The 18351-nt window shown below is 53.3% G+C and overlaps 4 protein-coding genes across 4 annotated transcripts; 3 read left to right on the forward strand and 1 right to left on the reverse strand.

The window, feature by feature from the left end:
* Positions 1 to 2565: 2565 nt before the first annotated feature.
* HER10_EVM0004552 (SMP-30/Gluconolaconase/LRE-like region) lies at positions 2566 to 4061 on the forward strand. Its single transcript, XM_035474193.1, has 2 exons — positions 2566 to 2997; positions 3250 to 4061. Exons 1-2 carry the CDS (start codon positions 2577 to 2579, stop codon positions 3738 to 3740), a joined length of 912 nt encoding a protein of 303 aa, XP_035335951.1. The 5' UTR covers positions 2566 to 2576; the 3' UTR covers positions 3741 to 4061.
* A 59-nt stretch (positions 4062 to 4120) lies between these two features.
* On the reverse strand, positions 4121 to 6811 carry HER10_EVM0009201 (uncharacterized protein). Its single transcript, XM_035478696.1, has 3 exons — positions 6395 to 6811; positions 5607 to 5942; positions 4121 to 5364 (listed from the first exon to the last, which is right to left on the reverse strand). Exons 1-3 carry the CDS (start codon positions 6667 to 6669, stop codon positions 5247 to 5249), a joined length of 729 nt encoding a protein of 242 aa, XP_035336365.1. The 5' UTR covers positions 6670 to 6811; the 3' UTR covers positions 4121 to 5246.
* Positions 6812 to 7128: 317 nt separating this feature from the next.
* HER10_EVM0008305 (uncharacterized protein) lies at positions 7129 to 10792 on the forward strand. The gene is made up of 2 exons (XM_035477832.1): positions 7129 to 9913; positions 9972 to 10792. The coding sequence occupies exons 1-2, from the start codon at positions 9825 to 9827 to the stop codon at positions 10660 to 10662; spliced, it is 780 nt and encodes a 259-aa protein (XP_035336292.1). The 5' UTR covers positions 7129 to 9824; the 3' UTR covers positions 10663 to 10792.
* A 5318-nt stretch (positions 10793 to 16110) lies between these two features.
* On the forward strand, positions 16111 to 17982 carry HER10_EVM0013360 (uncharacterized protein; the record flags this gene model as incomplete). Its single annotated transcript, XM_035482722.1, has 1 exon — positions 16111 to 17982. The coding sequence occupies one exon, from the start codon at positions 16111 to 16113 to the stop codon at positions 17980 to 17982; it is 1872 nt and encodes a 623-aa protein (XP_035336749.1).
* Between the last annotated feature and the right edge of the window lie 369 nt (positions 17983 to 18351).

Raw genomic sequence — 18351 nt, forward strand, 5'->3', positions numbered from 1 at the left:
ATGAGTGATGCGTGCCTAATAAGAGCTTCGCCATTTCATTAACATTGGCAGCTCCAACGCCAACGTCACTGTCACTGGTGTAGCTTGCGACGACAGGGCGACGGAGCTGTTAACCGACACGACTCTGGAGGCATCCGTGACGAGGAACACCCTTTCTCTCGCATGTTGCTCATCACCATCGGAAGTAGGGCGCCAATCAACCTCTCACTCCAAGGTCAGGCGATTGTATGGATAACAAAGTATTGTGACAACAAGATGCGCGCAGTTACTGCTTTCGTATGGCTACATATACATGTCATCGAGGGTTCCTTTTTGGTTACTCCCTCCTGAACCCGCATATGCACCCGAACGAACAGCTGCGCGATTCATGGGAGCGCGAAATCCCCATGAAGCGTGAACGAGCCCTCGTTACAACCCACCCCTCGTTCGGGAAATTTGCAAGGAGACGCTGCTAACTTCCCCCCCGGGTTGCGGGCGATCATTGATGTCTGATCACCCCCTAAAAAGCCCTTGATGGTGATGGAACATTTCAATCGGGGAGGGGGCCGCACTGCATAGCATACTTACCTACATGAACGGATACCCCATGAATGATGGACATCGTTGGCCTGGACTGGCCCATGAACTCCTCACCTCAAGGCTCAAGGTCCCTCCTCGGCCCTCCTGGGTGCGGTACCATTGGATTCGTACGAAAAACCTGGACAATATCCATCCATTCCCCTCCCAGTTCTTCGTATTCAAATACTTCTGGAGCGGGTCATCCTCTTTTTGGTTTCGGTCCCTCTCGCGTTGGTAATCTTCCATTTGTTCCTTCAATCTTCGATGAGCGTGGCGGGTTTCGCTTGACAGACGTGACAGCTACAAGCTGCTTTGACCCCCCCCCCCCCCTTCTGGAGGGGTTCGCAACGGAGCCAAGGTGAGGTTAGAGGCTCGTAGCCAAGCCCGAGGAGTTAAAGAATAAGGGGATACTGTTACGCGCAGGCCAGTTTCGGCACGTGAAATGAACGGCTTGTTTGCAAACATTTCTTGGGACCAACGTTCGGATGAAAAAGACGCGAGAGACATCACTTGCACAAGTGACGAAACCGTGTTTGGGGGCGCGGCCAGACAGGCGGCCCTCGGCTCACTTACTCACTCACAGGCACACAGCTCACTCACTCATTCGCACAAGGTCTCATTCACTCACTCACTCACTCAACTTTCGGCCGCGACGGGCCAGGGCCACGGGGGCGCGGACGATCTGGCACATCTAACTCACCACAAGTTTGTTTCCGCGGCACCGCCGTCCCGGAACATGCACCCAATGCTTCCCCGGGCCCCCGGGACTGGGTTTCGGGGGGCCTGCAAGCAAACAATTCGTCTTTAATCAACAGCAACCTCTTAGCCTTGCCATTTCAACACCAGTCACAACTCCGTTGGTGCAAGGGTTTCGTCTTCTTCGTTTTTTTTTTTTTTTTTTGCTAATGAGTCTCATTCTGTTGGTCTATCATGAAGTTACGCCATACGAAATCACAAAGTTACAACGACACGATACAGAGTTTCCAACCAACGAGATCGTCCTCGGCGGGCGACGATCATCCATCCGGGAACGAACAAACTACAGATACAGGGTTGACAAGCGTCGCTCGCTCCTTGGCTTCTGTGTTTGTTTTCTGCCCACTTGGCAATGATGAGTTGCATCAGGAGATTTTCTGCTGAGATCTGCCGGTCAAATTTTCTTTGGAGGTTTAATGAAACATTTTCGCACCCTTGTCCGTTTTGTTGCATCTTATTTCTTTTGGCTTCTTTTCTCTCCTGAGGGAAATTTCCCAGGTTACTTTAGGCTACCGTTTCCTTCAACACGGGATATTCCGTCTCCCATTTTCAGTTATTGTTGGAGGCCTCGATATGGGCAAGTCTGTCCACCTGTGTGAATTTCCTTCTTTCAACTCAAGTGAGGGCGTCTGTTGCGTGTGTGTATTTGTGTACTTTGGTCATTCTTGAATCCGTTCTACAAGACACGAAATCGCGGAATTGAGGCTAAGCGGCCCGTCTTCCGCATATTTACTCGACTATTCGGGTAATACGAACGCCTGGCTCCGTGGTTCTTCTCGGGGTGAGCAAGATGCTTCATCCCGGGGGGAAAGGCCAGATGGCGAATTCCAAGCGGAATGGCGGGATAGCACCAGCGAGTTGTTATTGATAAAAGCTTGCTCTTTTCAGGAGTTGGCAATAGAATGACTCCGCTGACGCTGTCGTGACGTCTGCATCTCTTACTTCTCAAAAAGGAACGCTTTCTTCTCATCCGGGCGGAGTGTCTGCGGAGTGACGAACCGAACCGAGAAAAAAACGTGGTGCTGTCGGGTTTCCTTCGGGTAATTGTTGAGCGAAACGACTCGTTTTCGCAGACAGCATTCCCGGGTTTACGGTCTGTACAAGGATATAGCTAAACCTCCTCATCGCGAAATCCCTCACTCTTGAATCTCCAGTATCATCAAGTATAGGACAGAGTGACAATCCGACCAAAACAAAGTTTCTTTGAATCGAGTTTGCCGGGCGATATTACACAAAAGTTCACTCTGTACTACCGAACAGAAATGGCGCCTCTTCAGACATGGACGGTCGATAAGCCGTACCTCAACATCCACTGCGGCCTGGGCGAAGGACCATACTACGAAAGGGCGGCCAACATCCTCCGCTTCGTCGACATCAAGAAGAAGAGGGTCCACTTTGTCAACCTCGAGCAAGGGCCCGAGTCCCTGCGGACGGTGCAGCTCGATGTGCCCGTCGGCGTGACGGCCGACGTCGAGGGTGTCGACCCGGCCGACAAGATCCTGGTCGGCCTCAAGTACGGCATCGCCGTGCTCGACGTCCGGTCGGGCGAGTACGAGTACGTCGCCAAGCTGCACGACCGGCACAATGAGAGGCTGCGGTCCAACGACGGCGCCGTCGACCCCAACGGACGGTTTTGGCTTGGTACCATGACGGATTTCGGGCTGGGTGATTTCCAGGTTGAAGGTATGTTACGGATATTCTCTCATTCGGCGGGGTTGGTTTCTCTCAGTCACCCATGACATGACGTGAACCCTTGTCACTCAAAAACTCACGACACCGCATCTCTCACTCACCTCACAGCCCCCGTCGTCATGACAACACAAACCTCTTCACCGCAAGCACACTCCCCGAAAAGAGACCAACATGCACCAGAAGAAACCTTGTAAGAAGAACATGAACTCACTCATCGGGGTCACCGACCCCCTCCCCCCTTAGGCGCACTGCACCGCTTCAACGGAAAGTCGGGCAACGAGCAAGTCCTCCAGGACATCCTGATCCCCAACTCGGTGGGATGGTCCCCGGACAACAAGACAATGTACTTTACGCACTCCACCGACCGTAAAGTCTACGCGTGGGACTACTCTGTCGCCGACGGCGGCGCGCTCTCCAACAAGCGCGTCTTCTACACCCACGACGGCAAAGGCGAGCCCGACGGCTTCCGCGTCGACACGGAGGGCAACCTGTGGCACGCCGTCTACGGCGAGGGTCGCGTGCTCAAGATCTCGCCCCAGGGTCAGCTCCTTGGCGAGGTGCGCGTGCCGACGCTGGCGACGAGCTGCGTGCAGTTCGTCGGGACCGAGCTCTTCATCACGACGGCGCAGCTTGGCGAGAACGAGGGGACCGAGGAGCAGAGGGAGCTTGGGGGCGCGTTGTTCCGCGTCGATGTTGGCGCCAGGGGTCTGGAGCCGTTTGAGTTTAAGCTCTGATGGGGGGTTTTTCCCGGGGAGGGGGAGATGGATCCGGGCTTTGGATTGAGGGTTCAACATGGGTTTGGGGTAAAGTAGCGCGTATCGTGGTTGAGGTCGTGGTCTTGTTTCATGGGTTCATGGCCGCGATTTCCACGGATGGGGTCTGATGAGCATGGGGGCATGTGTCACGTAGCTGCATCAGATACGAAGCGCGTTCTTCACGATACCCTCACAATGGAACACGAGCTATGATACTTGGGGTCTTGGAAGGACTGGATGGATGAATGGCCAGGGTTTCTGAGTCCGTACCCCAAAGGGAACTAGGCAGGCAATAGGGTGATAGTGGGATGCGTTGATGACGGCAACGAAGCATAGACACCGCTCTTTCCCTCCTGGCCTCCCTCTCTTTGTCGCCGTGCTTACCGCGTCTCGCTATCGATTGCTAAAGACTCGTGCTACCTTGATATCGTGACATTTCAATGGCCAGGTTTCTCACGGACGTGGACGACGATAGCTTCATTGGGACTGGAAGCAGAATGCGTTGTCGATGGCACCGGGTCCGAGGCCTAAACACTCTGTCCAACCTGCGCTTCTTGCGCTTCACGATAATATCTTTTGGCGGTTTACCTAGGAAAGAGCCCTTTGACTCATGTTTGTTGCCAATTGAGTTGGTGATATGCACTCCGTATTGTATATAGAACTGCAGCATGCAGCAGGTTCGCCTCACTTTTACACCGTTCAGGTCCATTCATATACGGAGGGTGGGAAGAAGCAGGGGAGATGCAACGGGCTTTTTTGCTTTTTGCTTTTGGGCACCAATGCTTCTCGCAAAGTCTCAGCTCCTTGCTGCGTTTGCACTGCATGCCCAACTGGTCATACCCCATTGCATTCCATCGCGGGACGTATGGCAGCGGCGAAGGGGAAGAGGTGCAGCTAGTGACGTCCGACATCGCTAGTGTATATGCATAAAGGCAAAGGCCATGTATGTAGCCCGCCGAGGGGGAACAAGGCCCAGCCGAACCCAACGAACCTGGCGGTCCTGTATACGCCCACCACACCCACACCTGTCGTCCGTCGTCGCCTATCTGCTGCATCTGCAACATCGACGTGGCAGGCTGGTCGCGGGTCATGTACACATACATACAAGACTCCTGCGGACCAGGTACCGCCGTCCGGCCGGGTGTTTCTCCCTCTCTTACGCTCTCGCTTTCTCGCAGTCCCGGTTTTCTGAGATCGGAGAATTAAAGTGGCTCCCCAAAGGAACGAACGACCGGGGGCTGCCGCATCGTGCAGTAGATCGGAGCCCGAGCCGCCATGTCATCCCATTCCCATGCTAGGCTGCCAGGGGAAGGGAAAAACGAATTGCGGGATTGTGTCTCTTGGGTTTAACCTGGGCCTAGTCTAGCCCTTCCAGCCGGCCCCCAGGACCCCTGGTCTCCCGGCGATGAGCCCCGGATCCATGGTTTGCCGCCGCCGCCGCCGCCGCCGTCGCCGTGCCGTGCCACCGCTGGTTTTCCCAGCCCGCTACTTGAGTGCATACATGCGTACCGGGAATAGATCCTTGGGAAAGCCGTTCTGCAGCTCCGTCTTGACAAGGCGCAGACCCGCTTGCTGAAAGAGGGCGCGGAACTTGTCATCCACCCTGTTTTGCGTTTGCCATGCGTCAGTGTCCCGTGTATGTATGTATGTGTATGTATATGTGTTATGCAAGTGTCTTGCATGCGCCGCAGACCATCCAGTTACGTGGGCCATTGAGAGTAGCTTGATGACCGCTACTGAGGCGAAGTTTCCAACAACATGACGGTTGGTGGTGGGAGAGGTTGGCGACAATAGACCAGGGTAGGAAGTCGGGGAGGAAGATGATAGGTTTGAGAGTGAACTCACCTCGTCACACTGCTGTCAACATCGTCGAATAGATCGACACCGCTAGTGCTCAAGTTTTCCTTGACGACGATGAGACCGTCATTGGGAGCAACAACGGCCTTACAACGGCGCATGTAGACTACAAGCTGGTCGTCGGTGAGGTGGCCGAGACACCACTGGTTCCAAATGAGGTCGTAGGCGGTGCCATCAAGTGGCTTCCACTCCTCGAGACCAATGTTGAAGACGGATCCCACGCCAGACTTTTCCTGTAGAGCGGCGGTGAACTTCGCAATGGGTTCGACGATGTCAACTTGTTCAGCTACATCGAGAAGGAAACCCTCTGTGATGCGGCCGATGCTGGGGGTTGGGGGTTAGCAAGGGTCTGCATGACACGGAGACTTGAACCGGGGAGGCAGGGATGTTGCAGCAAGTATCCGTACATCACGGTGAGAGGTCGCGACATGAGATGCAAAAAGTAAGACAAGGGTTGAAGAAACGGGTCAGGAAAGGCAAATCATTAGCTCGGCCCGCTCGTGCAGTGTTGCGGTTGCGGTGGGTAAGGGTAGGTATAGAGTGAAAGTGAGACAGAGTATGGAGTAAACTGAGCATGAGTAACTGCAGAAGGAGGCAAAGAAAGAAAGGGAAAAAAAAAGGTTGGGAGGCGGTGAGTTGAGATAGCGGTGAGAGACGCCAGGGGGCGTGTACGGATATGAAGTTTGCGAGGTCGACTTTTGAAAATCAGACGCAAGCCATGTCCAATGTACGGGTACACCGGACGGAAGAGAAGAAAGTCGCAAAGAAAAACTCACCCGGCCCCGCCTTCCAGAGCGCGGCTCACCGTCCGCAGACCGCTCTTCGAGCCAATGCCCAGTTTGGCGAGAAAGTTGCGCGAGCCCTGCAGGTCGACCTTGCTGATGTAGGGGAAACCGCCCAGCATACCGTTCACGTCGGCATCGATGCCCTGCCAGTAAGAACGGCCATCGGCGGCGCTGATCTTGGCGTCTGGCGGCGGTGTGGCTGTATGTTCTGCTGTTCCTGTTCCTGCTGGTGCTGAAGCCGCGGCAGCTTCTTCGTCACTGGGCATTGTGACGCAATACGGGCAGCGACACGCAACCTCACTTGCTCGTCTTTAGCAGGTGTGTGTGTGGTTGATGATGTGTGTGGCTCGTTGGCAGACAGCGTGGTAGTGAAGAAACGATCGGAGGTTGCTTGGCTGTGTCACATTGTTGAAGAATGTGTGCACTGCATCACAGCAGCAGTGGTTGACGTGGATGCGAATATGGAGATGACTCGGGTTTGTGCATCTTTACTGGATTAGAAAGAATGACGTGCGTCTAGATGCATATAGATAGCTAATAGTACGCTAAAGCACAAGTATCGTTTAAACACACTGGGAAAAGCTCCTACCATGTGAGATAAGATAAGAGGACACCGATAAGCCGATTAGATTGGGACGGACCTGGAAGCCCGGGCAGGCAGATAAGAAACCTAGAAAGTCGTCATCAATCACGCGAAAGGAAGCTCTCCAATCTAAGGTTAACCTCCCAACTCTATCATGACGGACTGCACCGGGCCCTTCGTTGCCCACTGCGCGCAATTAAGTTGCCATGAGAATGCTTGCTGGAAATTCTGCACTAGAAGAGTTTCTTTTGCCTTTTGGTTTTTATATCCATCTGAACCTCCAGCCAACTTAAGTTAATCTCAGCTCCTGCAGCTGTCAGCCTCTCCCGGAACCCTACGGAACACCAGCGCGGAGCATAATCTCACGTCGATATCACGACGTTCCAAAATGACGACCTCGTCTGATGGCCCGTCGATTGCCAAGTCAGCCAGTGCTGTCTGGAAAACTCACTTCCCTTTGATATTCAGTCTGCATTGTGGCACCGCCTGCGCCCGAACACACACCTCTATGTGAATGACACTTTGCAGGATCGTTCGGCCGTTATGCGCATCAATGTCCAGGCAGCGGGACGTTGGAGGATTCGAAGGGACGATTTCGACTACATATTCCAGACGGCCTCTGTCTTCTCAACTCTTGGAACCAGTCAGCTGACTGTACTTTTCCATTTGGAAATATTTGCGACGAAGCGGGAACTGTTTTGCCTGTTAGCCGGTCGCCGACAGCAAAAGTCGCCGTACTCAGCCACACCAATCCATGCCGTCCTCGTTCTCAATTGCCTCATGGACGTTGTCAAACTGACTGGCTTCATCAACGGACGAGGTGGTTTTCCTGAAATGGACTCTCGAATGAAAATAGTTCGTCGTCCCGGTGGGATCGATGGGATTTCCTGTTGGGATTCGGCTGCGACGATGCTCACCTCGTCTCCCAGAGTCCCCACGACTCCGGCAAAACTTGTCTCTGAAGCGAGCGGCCCATGTTTAAAACTTCCAAAATCGGAACCCGAGGGACCGCAGTGTGGCCTGTGTCTCGAGTTGCAAACGATTATTTCCAAATACCTACCAACTGATCTGCGATGGAACCAGGAATCCGGGGATGCCAAGAGTTGTAACCAATATGCAACCGATATCAGGCGCGAGAAAGATTATGGAACAAAGGATCTGCAGATTCCTTGGAGGACATCGTTTCCTCAACCTCCAGGGCCTCACCCTGAACGCCTCGGCCATGGCCGGTGCCTTTGTCGACCTCTCTCGACCTGTCGACGTTGACATCATGTGATACTCCAAGAAAACATAGCCCAGTCGAGGTTTTGCGTGGTGCGGTCCAGGCTTTTTTGAGGCAAGGGGCCTTTCAGGGCTGAACGCAAAGCCCAGCCGTAACCAGGCACGCCAGGTTTCTCCTACACACTACCACGCTTCTGATACTAGCCCGGGGCCCGAACGTCCAAGATTGGATCCCCTTTTCTTCCCCGCGGGGGCGGAACCTGCGGATCGCGTGAGGCGACGTTCGATTGCCTGTCTAGATCACTGGTTCGGTATTTCGGCAGCCTTGTGGCTGCATCTGCTACTTGAAGTTATACGACTCTTCGGCTCTTAAGCGCCGTGTCAAAAAGCTTGACTGGCAACGGCCACCGACGACGGCATACTGCACCCGCGCCGCGTAAGTCTATTCCCTCGCATCGCGGGTTTCCTTGAATTTTTCCTCGGTGAACACGATATCCGGAGCTGAATCAAAGTTCAAGGACAAGGGGCTGTCATATTTACAGTTGTATGCTTCTTTTTTATTCCGTCACCAGGCCCTAGTCATTTGTCAGTTGCGCATATCAGCAGTTCTCGAGAACGTCAAGAAATTTGCGCAATCCCCCCTGGGAAAGCGTTTAATCTGCCAGCCTATCGAATCTCGTCGTTTTCGGATTGAGTCGTGGGCAACCATGCAACGAATGGTGTCGAGAAGATGACGAGCAGGGTGGGACGAAGCGAAGCGGTTTGAGGCGGTTTGACCTTGCTCACCTGCCTTGCTGTGTTCTGCAGCACCGGCCCAACCACAGCATCCTTTGAACCACCAAAAGGGGATCAGGGGGATTGAACAAAGTTTACTGCCCTCAAACGTGAAAAACGCGAAGAGAGGATGAGGAGAGGGGCACGAGCCAGGCAGATCACCCGTGGTCGTGGTTAATCGTGTGGATGTCTCTCCGGATCCCCAATGCTTATTCCTGAGACTGGCCAGGGGCGACCTTTGAGTTCCGAATCAAGCATGAATAACCTTACAAAGTCTGTTGGTGGCCCTGGTTCGCGCTGCATGATACGAAAAGGGTGTGGGACTGAAGACTTCGGACGAGGGAACAGAGTTTCGGTTGCCTCGAGCACCTTACCCTTTCTGAAGGTCTGGATGTAAAGGACTTGGGACGACGATGGACCGAGTCCCGAAACGACCCTCTGCGGTTGGCCTGACTCAACGGCTGTTGCTATTCTCATTGCGATGCAGATGAGGATATCGACATATCGTCTCTTGATCCATGAGTGGTGGCTCAGCGCCCAGCACATTGACATCTGTCCTGCTAGAGTGGTTTCAGGCACCCTCGGTCACAATGTCTCGACATGTTCCGCCTCACGCCACTCACAGTCGTATTGGGGGCACTTGATTTGGGACGAAAGATGAGTGAGTACATAAAGATCTGACCGGTTCCGCGTCGTTTAGATCTTTTTTGATTTGGTTCGACGGCAGGCCTCACAGTATCAAATTTAATACAGACATTCCCTTGGAAACAGTTGCTTCGGTTCAACATTCATCACAGAATCATCTAATATTTCACCAACTTCGGTTCACTTCAGTCCATCAAAATGAAGTTCCTTACATTCGGATTCCTTCTCGCCTCGACGATCGTTAGCGTCAGCAGTGCTCCCACAGATATCGATAGCAGGGCTGTCAGGTAGGTCCAGGGGCATCGCTTGTGTTGTATCGAGCAAGCCGGCTAACAACACTTTCAGTTATCAAAACAACTATGACCAACACTTGGAGGATCGCGAGGAGCGCAAGGAGGCTCGCGACATCTCCGTCCCCTCGTTCGCCGGCGTCGAGACCACCAGCGGTGTGGTCGCCGACATCGAGGTGGAGGAGAACGCCGTTCCCCTGAGGGCCCGCCAGCTTCTCAAGAAGAAGAAGGGCAAGAAGGGCAAGAAGGCTAAGAAGGCCAAGAAGGCGAAGAAGGCCGCGAAGAAGGCAAAGGCTGCTGCCCCCGCAAAGGCCAAGGGCAAGGCCGCGACCCCCGCCGCCGGCGCCGCGAAGAAGAAGGCCGCCACTCCCGCTGCTCCCGCCGCCGGTGGTGCTGCTGCCAAGGGCAAGGGCGCTGCTGCTCCTGCTGCTCCCGCTGGTGGTGCTGCTGCTAAGGGCAAGGGCAACGCTCCCCCCGCGGCTGCTCCTCCTGCTGCTGCTCCTCCTGCTGCTGCTCCTCCTGCTGCTGCTCCTCCTGCTGCTGCTCCTCCTGCCGCTGCTCCCAAGGCTCCCGCGGCCGCACCTCCTGCCGCTGCCCCCAAGCCTCCTGCTGCCGCGCCCGCCGCCAACCCTCCGGCCGCTGCTCCCAACGGCGCCGCGAAGCCCATCACTCCCGCTCAGCCGGCTGCCGTTGCACCTGCCCCTGTCGCTCCTGCGATTCCCGCGGGCAAGAACAACGGCAACTGAGTTACGTCTCAGCAGCTGGTTGTGGAGGTTGGAGGTTAATGGATAGAGAAAATCAGCACTGGTGCTGGTTGCTTGATTCGGTTCACGAGGTTTACGACAATGCGCGCAGTTATGGCGATTTCATAGGGCCAAACAGATGTGGTGACTTAAAGGTTTAGCCGCATAGGACGTGGGCAAATCCCCCTTCCCTTTGGGACCCCTCTTCCATCTCCGTGGTGGTCGAGTCCGTGGGCTTTCGTCCCTGACGGCCTCAAAAAAGCAGCCTAGGAGCTGTCATTGAGACGTCTGGATGAGCTAGGGGTTTGAGACCGGAGTGCGGAAGTACATACATAGCCACAACGAGCAATCCAAGCGTCAGACGTTTATTCCCATCTTCGTGTTTGTCTCTGCCTCTTAGTCGAAGTGAGTTGCGAGTGGTCAGAGGTCGCCGCTCTCTACATAGTGATGTCGGATATGTCGATGCGTATACATTTGTGAGACGAAATATCTTGGCGCTATGATGTCCGCGGCCTCCTCTTCACCAAGGAATCCCTTTCCTCGTTTCATGAATTGGACCCATGGAAACATGTTTCACTATGGTCCCTGCCAATAACCACACCAACTTCTTCAAACCCACGGACATGCAGGTCATGTTATACCCATGTGCACGCTGTGGCCGTCTCAACTTCTCTCCTGCTTGCCTCCCCCTCTTCCCCCTTCCCCCCCTTCGGTTCGTTACATCTTTACTTGCCAGTGTCACCATCCAAGGCCAAGTTTACGAGCGACGGGACCCGATCTCTCCGGCGACCTGATCAACAGATTGAATGCAACCCTCTCTCATGAGATTTTCCGAGTGGCTGAACCGAGATGTGTCAATGTAGCTCTGCACGATTCTTTACCCTCCTTTGGCAGCTACCTCGCCATATGCGTAGAATGAGTCGAATATCTTGGCCCAACACTCCCGACTCAAGTCCGAGAGCTCCGGCCGCTCCATCCGGCCGCACCGGACACCGACGACCAATTAAGACCTCACTCCCACGATTCGGGCTTCAGGTCAAATGAAGCTTTCCCTGTCTGAGTCCACAACCCCCCCGGTCCACAAGGCAAATCCACTTTTTCCTTCCTTTGTTGCACTTTTCTCTCTTTCGTTCTTTTTTCCCTATCCCCACCGAATTAGCTATTCGCGTCCCCGTTTTCCCGCACGCACATTGAAGAAAATTTCAACGACCTAATCCACCATCCAGCCCACAACAACCCGCGCATGAAAGGACTAAGAGCAGATTCTGCTTCTGACCTTCCCATCAACGGGCACCCATCCCTTCGACTCCATTCAGTCGTTGAATGGCCGGTTGGCCCAATGGCAAGGCGTCTGACTACGATTCTCTAACAAGAACGTGTAATCAGGAGATTCTGGGTTCGACCCCCAGGCTGGTCAAATCTTTTGCCTCTGGGCGTATCCTACACATCAGCAGTCTAGTCAGTGATTGTTCCTATTATTTCCCTTCCATTTTGGCCGAATTTGCCGAGCGTGTCTCTTCTTACACACTCGAACGCCACCTACTTAGTCAGGTGAGCGGCAACTGCGCTCCGGTTGGGTGGCCGTGTAACATGAAACAAGTCCCGAGCCTGTCGTGGGCCAGCAGAAACCCGGTCGCACTTACTAGCAACCTGTCTCTCTACGTCGAGGGATTCATTGACCGGCGGAAAGGTGATCAAGTTGATGATTGCAATCATTCGCAACGAACCGTAGGACGTTGACGAAAAAACTCTCTGCCCACGAATGCAAAGATTTAGGGATAAGCTTAAACTGGGTGACAGAACTCAAGCGTGACGCGAACGAGAAGTCTGTTGTAGCGATGCTTTTCGCTACTGAGGGCCCTCGTTCCCTGTATAAGCTCAGGCTTTTGCTCTGCAGTTTGTCACTCTGAGCTTGTTCGGAGAGGAAAGACGTCATGGTCATGAGTCGTCGCCGGACCACGCGATAGAGTCGTTTTGGGTTTGTGCTTTTTGAGTTTGTTGTCGTCATCAGTAGGGACTTGGCTTCGTCGACGATTGTTCAGGAGGCGAGTGAGGGATTCTCTCACAACCGCGGTCAACGATGCATTCTGGTAGAGTATGGTCTGCTTTCACCTCCATCCCGTCAATCGTATCATGCACACCTCTTCAAGCATTGCAGCTCTCCTAAAGATTTCATAAACCTATGGCTCTTGGGCCATGTTGGAAGACTTCTCTCGCCTGTCTCCTCTATCAAGGATCCCTCGACGACTCGCAAAAGCTTATTCTCAGCGGGCGTTGATGCAAATCCTCCCTCCCCAATCCCAGGGTCACACTTGTAATTCAACTTGGCTCAAGTGTCTGTTTGTTCAATAATCATAAGCTGCGTTCGAAGCCGCGTAGAACAGACGATCTGTCATCGAATAGCCTTTTCATTAGCCTGGCTGTCAAGTTTTTCTGTAGTTAGGTTTTCTCTGCTTCTTCTACACACTGCCCAGATGTCTCTTAGGATCAGTTGAGAACGTATTGGATTCAGACCACAAACCCCGGAAGGATCATAGCCCACTCCCATGCAATTGAGTAAGCCCATCCATCGCCCCTGCACTAGACAGGAGAAGATGTCATTCTTCGACATTACCTACCGATATCTCTTCTTGCTAACGTTTTTCACACTCAAAATATCGAAAGAAATCAACCAAATTGATGGGAAAACAATTGATCAATCAATCCCATTCGCTAAAGCCGACTGGCTTCATTTGCACCTTGACGATGAGACAAACACATTGTTGGATCGCCTCGATTTGTTCCCACCAGGGTTGGGAGAACATATGTAGTCAGCATGAGTGCAATCAAAGACAAACACACAAAAAAAGAAAACAACACATCAAGTGTTGATAAAATCATTGTTCTGCTACTCAGTGTCTTGCTGCAGATCAAAAAATTTGCTCCTGGTGAGGATCGAACTCACGACCTCCGCATTTCTCACATTGATGATGTAATTATAAGAACGGCGCCTTCACCACTTGGCTACAGGGGCTTTCTTAACTTCCGCGGAAATCTGACTTATGTACCCTCGCTCAGCCCCCTGAGCTCGGTCCGGCACCACGCGACGGTGCGGCGCAGCAACTGCCCATACATCCACATACACAAAGCACAATCCGTAAAAGCATCCAATGCAACTCCGATTTTCATCACAAAGAGCGCTGTCCTCGAATTCGTCGATATGCTCTGTTCCAACGCGGCGATATGCACTGTTAGTGCAGTACTTTGCTGCAGCGCACCACCTCTATCAGAGACTTTGATTGGGTGATGTGGTCTTTGGTGGGGTCCGGATGACAGGTTGCTGGTGAGGGGGAGAACAGCGATCGCAGATCGGGAGTCAGATACCTTTCTAGTGCCCTACAGTCGTTCCGCCTTCTTTCAAATGGGATGTAAAGTGTGTCCATGGCGCCAGGCTGAAATGCTCCAGGAAGTGCAAGACGAGTTAAACGCGAGACGGCTGTCAAAATTCGAAGCGGATGCATGTGTTCGGATGGATATTCACTCTGAGCCTTTCCCTTGAAAGCAATTATTTGGCTTTCTTCCGAGAATATGCTCCATTACACCTCTGCATTCTAACTGGCATACATATAGGAAGGCTCAAACAAGGCGAAAGGCACATTTGAGGCACCTTAGCCCTTCAATGCTGCTACCGTTGCCGCGAGCGCCGTCCCGGCAGGTGGGGCGCCCGGAGTCCGGAGGACGCTAAGCATTACCGAAGGCGAGCGATCCCGATGACTCTGCTCGGGACATTAGCACATACCCGATGGAGGTTCTTAGGATAGAAAACTCAACGCCGTAGTATTGTTCCCGTATTCCTGTTTGGATGCATCGTCATATAGCTGTTTTCTCAACCTTTACACGCCTGCGAGCGAATTTCCCCGTCCACCTAGTAACTCATCCTCGTCAGCAAGCTTCTTTTACAAGGCCCATCCTTCTTCCTATCCTCCGCTCTGCATCATCATACCCGCCGGTACAGAGACTTCCAAACAGCCTCTTTTATACCCCAGACCTGCTTCTAATTAGCAGCTGACTTGATGATCTTGATGCTCTCGGCCCATATCATCGCCCCCGGTCCAGACATAGATTGGACCAAATGAGAACGACTTCTGAGAGATCTTATGCATAAGGCGACAGGGTAGGGACAAATTGTGGAACTGAATCTTTCAATCGTATCTGCGGATAATCAGAAGAGTTCTTGAGAGGTAATAAATCCAGAATTCCATCAAGCCAGACATCAGCCAGACAAAAACAGGAAACATGGGAACACAGCAACAGGAATGCTTACATACATCGAGATGCATGGGTTGAGCCTTGACATCGTTCAGACACGACACCGCAGATGGTTGTGCGTTTGACTTCATCAGAGGTCGCCTGTTTCTACACCCTAGGTCTTGCTATCCTACTGTACGTTTTACCAGAGAAATCCCACCTCGAATTCAGTCTTCATCCGCCTCCTTCAAATCAGACGAAGGTAAACGAGCCTATGGTCAGAGACGGTATGAACTCCAAGAGTGTATTGCCCCAGAAATGAGGTCTGTGTCCGGCCCATAAGTTTCAAGGAATATTTGAAGTTGGGCCATAGCATCTCTAGCAATCGCCCACTGGACCTGCTAAACACATCGACTTCAGTTCTCCATATACACAAGGCAATACAACATGAAGCAAGGAAAAAGAAAAGGCTACCAAGATCGAGAGTAGCAAACCGGGCAGGTGGAGAAGAAGAAAAGCCCAAGTACCTACTGGAAGCATAAGCCAGTCTAGCAATGTTGCCCATTGCCTTGTTCGAAATCACCTTCACTTCGTCTCCTTCAACCTCACATACTCCAGCCTCATACACTTCGTCCTCACTACCTCACGTCTCGTACCCACCTTTTCACGTTTATCAACAGCCTCATCTCATACCTCAACACGTGACTTGGGACCATTAGGTCTAGTCGTGTATATTCCGACTCATCACTTCACAAGAGCTGTTGGCCATGGTATATTCTTATAGAAAATCAACCTCTGACTGCGTTACCCAGCCCTAACCTGCCCATCGCTCCTTCCTCAGAAGAGATTGACAGACCCACGGCAGGTTTGACCTTTTCACCCGCCGTCCCCCGAGCAACCTCTTTTTTCCTCTCGACAACTTTCCCCAAAGCAGTCGATATATTTTTCCTCACACTTGCCACCCGCTCACCTCATCAATCACCAAGCCGTATCGTCAAAAGAAGCCACTGGCTTCACTTCTTGACTTCTGAATCAGGTATGTTTTCTCACTCGTACGACACAGTGAAGGGCCGCACATCTAATTCAGCATCAGGCTCACAACAGCATCTCATTGTTCATGACCTAGCTTCAGCAATCTTCCTTGACAGCCTTTGCTCATTTTCACCGAGCAGACTCGCCTACTCTCTCACAAGGACAGTATCAGCAGCAGACAAAGCAGTCACAATGGATCACTTCGCCGAAGAGGAGAAGTTTGTTGATATCATCGACTACAAGAAGATCATAGTCGATCGCATTCCCGCGACCGTCTCGGACACTTACCGCAGCACACTCATCAAGACCATCGATTATTTCATCGACACTCCCGACCCTTCCAACTGCGATCTCTTTTGGAAGGTCACCGCGGAATATGTCTCCAATGTCGAGCCTCCCTCGCACTTCGTCATTGCACTCTGTCTCGCCTCGCCCTCGCTTGCTCTCGAGGGTCAAGCTCTTCAGTTCCAGAAGGACTTCTACGCCAAAAACCCCGATGTGGCTCACCACTTAAATGATTGGACTGTCCAAGGCCTCGTCAATCATCACAACAAGAAAATCCTCTCTGGGGACATCACTGGCGACTATGTACACAACATTGACGGCACCCCCTGGAACCCCGATGCTATTGTCGTCAGCCACCCTAACCACAAGCGCCCAGCCTCTGCCGTTGAGGATATGGTGCCTGGTCCATCGTCCAAGAGACAGGAGGCGACCACGTCGCTCCCCTTCTTCGAGAACAAGGACACCCCGCGCCTCAACTTCCTCGCTCAGGCACAAGAGGTCCCCAAGGACTTGCGCCCCATCCTCCCTCCCATGCCCGAAGCCCCCAGAAGCCCGTCTATCGGCGATCTTATGGAACTCCCCCTTCCGGATCGCCCTATCTCGCCCGGTATCTTCCTCAACCCTATCCCGGGTATGAAGGGGGATGAGGAGCGCCTCGACAACGGCTCTCTCTTCAATAACCCGGCCAGGCTCCCTGATGCGCCCATGCCAGGCATGAGTGGAGACAACGAGCACATTGGCAACGTCTCTCTCTATGGCAACCCAGCCAACTTCCCTATCGTGGACTATAACAACCCGTTCAGTCCTGCTCGCGAGCCGTCCACCTTCCTCGCCAACGACGACTATGGCTACGGAGACTATGGAATGGCTCCAGCTGGCTACAACTCCAGTGGCCCTGCTGGCTTCTCCAACAACCAGGAGGCTTCCTTGCCTGTCGGCTTATCCGGTGGCCTCTCTGACAACGACAACACCCCTGTCGCCTATGGCGCCCCTGAGGCTCCCATGACCATCTACAGTACTCCCTCCGCCGCCAACCTGCCGATCGATGCGCCCATCCCGGCGCCCCCGGCTGACGTTCAGGATTCCGCTGTTCATGAGAATGGTGATCAGGCCTCTGCTGTTCAGAACTCCACTACTCAAGCTGCCACTGCTCAAGCTTCCGCTGGTGCTCAAGCCCCTACCATCAACCCCTGGATCGCAGCCGAGCAAGCCTCCGCCTCGCGCATTGCCCGCCTCACCACCCTCATCGCCCAGAAGCAAGCCGAGGCCCAGGACAAGATGAAGCACGCCGATGCCCTCCGCACCGAGCACGCCGCCCTGGTCAACCCCTTGCCCGTCATCACCGACGCGCCCCGCGGCGCCTACGTCACCTCCGCCGAAGGCGACGCCCTCCGCAAGTTCGTCATGGAGGCCCACGACTTCGAGGCCCGCGCCCAAAAGTTCTACAGCGAGGCCATCTCGGCCATGTTCGAGGCTTCCCGTCTCGAGAAGGAGCGTTACGAGGAGAGCGTCAACGTCGGCAACAAGCGCGTCGAGCGCATGCAGACGCTGGTCTACAAGATGGCTGGCTTCGCGAGAGACGCGCAGGGCTTGGCCCTTGGTGCCCGTCCTGGCGAGGCGCCTCAGCTTCCGGGTGGGGTCAAGGACGTTGGAGACATCGTCAGTCGGATGACGCAGCTGAAGCAGGCGTCGGACTATCTCGTTCAGCAGATTCATCTCGTCGAGAAGGACTTCAGACAGTACCAGGAGTACCGCCAGTTCATGCGACAGATGCAGTGATCGTACATGCTTCCAGGGTATCGGGTTTTGGGGGGGTTGCTATACTCGTTGAACCGGGACACATTGGTTGCTACTTCTTCCTTCTTTGCTGACCTATCGCATTTCTCATATTAATTGCATCCACGAGGAACAACAATGAGAGATGGAGGAGGTCTTTGGCTTTCAGGAGTTAACGGAGGGTTTTGGGTGATGAAATCCTTGAGATACCCCCTAGGCTTTGGCTTCTTTGGCTTGTTAATAACCTAGATACCCATCAGGAAATGCCCGAGGATCTCGGAGGAATGAGCAAGGATGCAAATCCATGAGAACAATGGCTTTAAGTTTGAGCCTACGAGAACAAGGACATCGAGATACGCATTGAGAACAATG

Source organism: Colletotrichum scovillei, assembly GCF_011075155.1.
Source record: "Colletotrichum scovillei strain TJNH1 chromosome Unknown Contig00003, whole genome shotgun sequence".
In the NCBI taxonomy this organism is placed as follows: domain Eukaryota; kingdom Fungi; phylum Ascomycota; class Sordariomycetes; order Glomerellales; family Glomerellaceae; genus Colletotrichum; species Colletotrichum scovillei.